The sequence below is a fragment of the Apium graveolens genome, chromosome 8 (assembly GCF_009905375.1).
Source record: "Apium graveolens cultivar Ventura chromosome 8, ASM990537v1, whole genome shotgun sequence".
Lineage (NCBI taxonomy): Eukaryota > Viridiplantae > Streptophyta > Magnoliopsida > Apiales > Apiaceae > Apium > Apium graveolens.
The window spans coordinates 262150711-262156710 of NC_133654.1; the positions used below are offsets into that span (position 1 = coordinate 262150711).

Below are 6000 nucleotides of genomic sequence, written 5' to 3' on the forward strand. Positions count from 1 at the left end.
TAAAAATTACTTCTTCATGTGAGCATCTCAAATCTCAAATCATCAAGTAAGTGTAATTCTTTTACAGATTTTTATTTTAAATAGTTTAATTGTGATAATCTTTATGAATTTGAGTAGATTAAAAAAAAATTCAAGAATAATGTGATTATTATTTGTTTATTTTTTTATTGACTAATATGGTATTTAATAATGAGATAATCTTAGTTTCCATAATTAAATTGGTAATTTATTTTTATTGATTATTTTGTAGATGACATCCGATCGTAGTTGGATTGGTCGTCATCGATTTAACGAGGCAAAATATTTAACGGAAGATTACAAAAATGGTGTGGATAATTTCATTAAATTTGCTATTGAAAATCTTGATCCCGAAGACAACGGTCTTATAAGATGTCCGTGCAAAAATTGTGGTAATGAGTACTACAAGTATCCTAGTACCGTGAAAGTTGATTTGTATCGACATGGTATTATGCAATGGTATACTAGATGGGATTGTCATGGGGTAAAAGATGTGTTGCGCAACGATGTTGGAACGGGTTTTGGCAATACTAGCTACAGAGATGATGATATGTATGATGCACATGATGATGATTTTGAGGATTGCGAAGATTTTGATGAAGAACCGAATGCAAAAGCAAAAGAATTTTACGAGATGGTAAATACCGCTTCCGAACCAATATATCCAAATAATGCCAATTTTACAACATTGGACTTTGTAATGGAGTTGCTTCGTTGGAAAAATAGGCATAATTGTAGTAATAATAGTTTTGATGGCTTGCTACACCTCATTGGATTAGTATTGCCTAATGATCATAAGTTGCCTGAGAAATACTACACTGTACGAAAGATGATTAGAGGATTGAACATGAAGTATGAAAAGATTGATGCTTGTGAGAATGATTGCATGTTATTCTACAAGGAACACAGTGAGAAGACCAAGTGTGATATATGCAAAAGAGACCGCTACAAAGTGCAAAAAGATCCTAAAAAACAGAAGATCCCGCGTAAGATCTTGCGTTATTTTCCTATTATCACGAGATTGCAGCGTTTATTCATGGCTGAGAAAACAGCAAAATGTATGAGATGGCATCATGATAGAGTTGTTGTTGAAGGTCAATTAAGTCACCCAGCAGATGGAGATGAATGGAAACAATTTGATCGTAGATTTACACGATTTTCAAAGGAGATTAGAAATGTTAGACTCGGACTCTCTACTGATGGATTTGATCCCTTTCGCGATGCTCATGCCAAGGAGTATACTGTATGGCATGTGGTGATTGTTGTGTATAATCTTCCCCGCTCTATGTGTACTAAGGCTCCATACATGTTCATGCCTCTTCTTATTCCCGGACCAACGGATCCTACAAAAGACTTACATGTTTATCTTAGATCGTTAATTGATGAGTTGAAATTATTGTGGCATACCGGGGTGGAAACATATGACATATATTCACGTACAAATTTTATGATGAAGGCTGCACTTTTCACGTAATGAAAAGTACTGGGATGAATTAGCGGTGTTTGTAATGAAAAATACTGGGATGATTTAGCACTTTGCTTTATTAATTGTAATTTTACTAATGGTTACATGTTTGTATTTTTATCATTTTTGAATGTTTATTTGGGGATTATAATTGCAAAATGAGATGTGAGTGGTATTACTATAAATAGGTAGCAAATTTATAAATTGCATATTTAATTTGATTGGAAAGCAATTAAAGCTTTAGCATGTTAAATACTACTGAAGTTAGACTAATATAGCTTGAAAAAAAAATCTGGTATATTATATTCGACCAGAAAAAGTAAATTTTATAGATAAAATCAACCAAAGCTGGTCGAATATAGTGTGTGACCATATCAGGCCGAATTTATATTTAACCAAAGATAATCGAATTTGGTATCCGACTATATTAGGTCGAATTTAGGTATGACCAGATTTGGTTGAATTTAGTATTTTGGCGGGATTTTTGATTTTTTTTTAAAATTATTTGAAATTTCATTCAAAAAAATTGCAAAATAAATTAACACAAAAAACAGTCGAATTTAGTTGGTCGAATTTAGTCGGTCGAATTTAGGGCGGTCGAATTTAGATAAATTCGACCGAAAAAATTCGGCCGAATTTCTTGTAGTGATTGTAATATTTTTTAACTTTCTTTCTTTTTCCTTCCTAAAAACTCTTGAATAAATTTAAGAATGCAAGTTTTTCTAGTTTTATTCTTTTCACTCAAAAAATATTTGTGAGACCTTGCAAATGTGACCCAGATTTGTGTTCTATTATGCTTTTTTTTTAACCAGAAAAAGTAAATTTTATAGCTAAAATCAACCAAAGCTGGTCGAATATAGTGTGTGACCATATCAGGCCGAATTTATATTTAACCAAAGATAGTCGAATTTGGTATACGACTATATTAGGTCGAATTTAGGTATGACCAGATTTGGTTGAATTCAGTATTTTGACGGGATTTTTGAAATTTTTTTAAAATAATTTGAAATTTCATTCAAAAAAATTGCAAAATAAATTAACACAAAAAACAGTCGAATTTAGTTGGTCGAATTTAGTCGGTCGAATTTAGGGCGGTCGAATTTAGATAAATTCGACCGGATTTGTCATTTTCGACCCGCCTCTGTTCGACCAACACAATGCCGGTCGAATTTAGCTAAATTCGACTATTTTCGGTCGAATTTAGCTAAATTCGACCGAAAAATTCGGCCGAATTTCTTGTAGTGATTGTAATATTTTTTAACTTTCTTTCTTTTTCCTTCCTAAAAACTCTTGAATAAATTTAAGAATGCAAGTTTTTCTAGTTTTATTCTTTTCTCTCAAAAAATATTTGTGAGACCTTGCAAATGTGACCCAGATTTGTGTTCTATTGTGCTTTTTTTTTAACTTCTAGTGTGACAAAAATATCACCTAGTGTACATCTTTGAAATAATTAATTTTATATAAATAATTATATCTTCGTAAAGTAATAAGGGTGTTTGTGTGGGGTTTTAAACTCTGATTTAAAGTAATTTATAACTTAAAATTAAAAAATTTGTATTTGCATAATGATTTAAAATTAAAAGAGTTCAAAAACGTAAATATTATTCATAATTTTGTATTTGTATTTAAAGTAAAACGTAAGTTCAAAAGATATATTTTTTCACTTGACTTAAATATTATTCATAATTTTGTTTGACGGAATTAATTTATGCTATCATCTACATGTATTATATATGTTTTTAAAATTTTATAACTATTAAGTAATTATATAAAATTAAAATTTTCACAAATACATTAAAAACGGATTTTCATCTTTTCACTTTGACCAACTTTAAATCATAAAAAAATTCAAAATTAGCAAACGAATCATAGTCACGTAGATCACATTTAAAATTCGTTTCAGAATAAATAAATACAATTAAAATAAAAGCCACCAGTTAGCTCAGTCTATATATATATAAGTGGGTGAGTATTTTCCTCATTAAACACGCTAATAATTTTACACAATTATTAATTACATAAACAATCACTTACTAATGGATCCTGTTGAACAATTATTGAAGTCATTATTTTTGTGCTCTGTCTGCTACCACCTACCACTAAAACTTCATTTTCATGCTCTCACTTAGAGTAAAAATGTCTATATATGGTGAAGCAGACACTAATACTTGATTATGTAAAACTGTGAATCATCAAACATGAAAATGCATCTAAAATTACATTCAGATGAGTTTATTTTCATGATCCTCCTCCTCTTTATAGCAGTCCTCATTTGCATTAGCCATAAGCTGGTCAACTCTAAATTCATTCTTATGAACAACTTGCTTCTGTACATCTTGAAACCTTCTGCAACTACTAAGAGCATATATCCGGATGGATTAAGACGAAGCAGGTACGAAGAAGAAGGCGAAAATCGAGGTGAAGAATGTTCGGTTTGCTTATGTGAAATCAGACAAGGTGATGAAATCATGCGACTTCCTTGTCATCATTTTTTTCATGCACTTTGTTTAGACAAATGGTTGGTTTCTTATGGCCATCTTACTTGTCCTTTTTGCCGTGCTTATTTATCGCCGTCTTCGCCTTCTTCTGCCACAACTAGAGTTCTGTATTCGGAATCAGAAGCTCAAGAAGTTATATCGTTCAATTTTTTCAGTTCGCGTCCTTCTAAAGGAAGAAATTGTTGGGGACTCATATAAAGTGCACCTGTATTTGTGTAATCTTTTTCTATGTTTTAATTAGAGTGTATATTATATATCAGTTCCAATTATCAAGGAACTAGTCGCTCTAAAATCTCAAGAATAAGATCATTCCCCAGATCTTATGTTGGTATTCTAACACTGCTCATCACTCGAAACCTCGTTTATGGGTTGAAGAGTGGATCACATGCACCCATCTTTGCGACATTAATTTGCTTTTCATGTCCAAATATAGATGACACCGACAATATACAAGGTTTAATCTCAGCACAAACAAATTGACCAATCTCTCTTATGGCCGGTCATACAGCTGATGCGAGAGTCATACCAACTGCTGTTCCTATCTTTCTATACGAATCATCGAGCGAGTAAAAGAAGACTTATTCTAGTTAACTGTACACTTGCGAGAGAACCTTCGAGTGATATGCATACCTCAATTTTTTAAATACTACCGGTTACTGCAGATATTTCCAGTAATTAATGGAACACGGAGCAAGTAGTATAATTATATATTCACAGATTCATCAGTGACAGTAGTGACACTTTGTCAAGCCTCGTGCATGTTTTAAAATTTGAGCAACTATGCTCCTGACTCTGCCTCATCTAGCAACCAGCCATGAAAAGAGGGAGAGAGAGCGAGAGGGGGAGAGAGAGCGAGAGAGAGAGGGGGGGAGAGAGAGGGGAGAGAGGGGAGAAGGAGAGAGAGATCGAGGGAGGGAGGGAGGGAGGGAGGGAGGGAGAGAGAGAGAGAGGGGGGGAGGGGGGAGAGGGGGAAGCAGAGAGAGAGATCGAGGGAGGGAGAGAGAGAGAGAGATCGAGGGAGGGAGAGAGAGAGAGAGGGAGGGCGCGGGAGAGAGAGAGGGGGAGAGGGAGGGAGCGCGAGAGAGGGAGGGAGAGAGAGGGCGGGAGAGAGAGAGCGGGAGGGAGAGAGAGAGAGAGAGGGAGAGAGAGAGCGAGAGAGCGAGAGCGTGAGCGAGGGAGAGAGAGAGACCTCTTAGAAGCGCGGTTCAATGCAGGAAAGTATCAGCAAAAGAGATGAGGCTTGTTATTTAGTGTCGATGGTGGCGTTTAAGCAATTAAATGTCGAGAGTTGAATCTCACTTTGAATTGGCTAATTGTTTCCTGAGATTTGTGTGGCAAAATTGGAGGTGCGAGGCTGGCAACACAGCTTCAACTCACAAGCTTACTGTTCGAAGGAATCATAACAGCTGATAACTTTCGTCATCTCACAACTAAAAACTTACTTACTAGACTGCGGATCAAATACATAATCAAAGGCTTTTGTTCGGCTGATCAATCCGACAAAATACATATAAAAACAGAGTGTCACATTTCCGGTAACTCATTTTAAATCTTTAACAAAGAATATTTGTTCTACTTGTTTATCGGTATGAAAAGCCTAAGCATATACGCACTTTCATAATTTGTTAAAGATTTAAATAATTTATCAATCTACTTCATTGACAAGTTCAAGCCATCAACATTATCAGCTTTTAAAATCATCTTAATATTGTAACTTGTAAGTTATATATACTGTTTTAGCATCTTATATGCTCTTCTTTATCGGCCTGGCGTTTTAGGTGCCTAAAAAAGTTCATGGCTTCGTTTTTTGTACCGTAAGGTGTCTAAAAGAGGTCATGCGGTTCGGGTGCCTAAAAGAGGGCATATTCGAAATTGAGGTCATGCAGTTTAGGTGCTCAAAAGAGGTCATGCTCGATTTTTTACCAAAGAGGTCATGGTTTCCACTTCGGTAACCGACAATACCCTGGATATTTTCTGAAAGTTTCACTTTTCCCCTAAGTATCAGATATTCCGTTTACA

At 34.6% G+C, this 6000-nt stretch overlaps 1 protein-coding gene across 1 annotated transcript; it reads left to right on the plus strand.

Annotated features, from left to right (window-relative positions):
* Positions 1 to 250: 250 nt before the first annotated feature.
* Positions 251 to 1492, plus strand: LOC141680827 (uncharacterized). The gene has a single exon (XM_074486940.1). The coding sequence runs from the start codon at positions 251 to 253 to the stop codon at positions 1490 to 1492; it is 1242 nt and encodes a 413-aa protein (XP_074343041.1).
* Positions 1493 to 6000: the final 4508 nt, after the last annotated feature.

Bases quoted from the DNA above. Each gene is read 5' to 3' on its own strand.
- LOC141680827 (XM_074486940.1), top strand. From the start codon at position 251: ATGACATCCGATCGTAGTTGGATTGGTCGTCATCGATTTAACGAGGCA.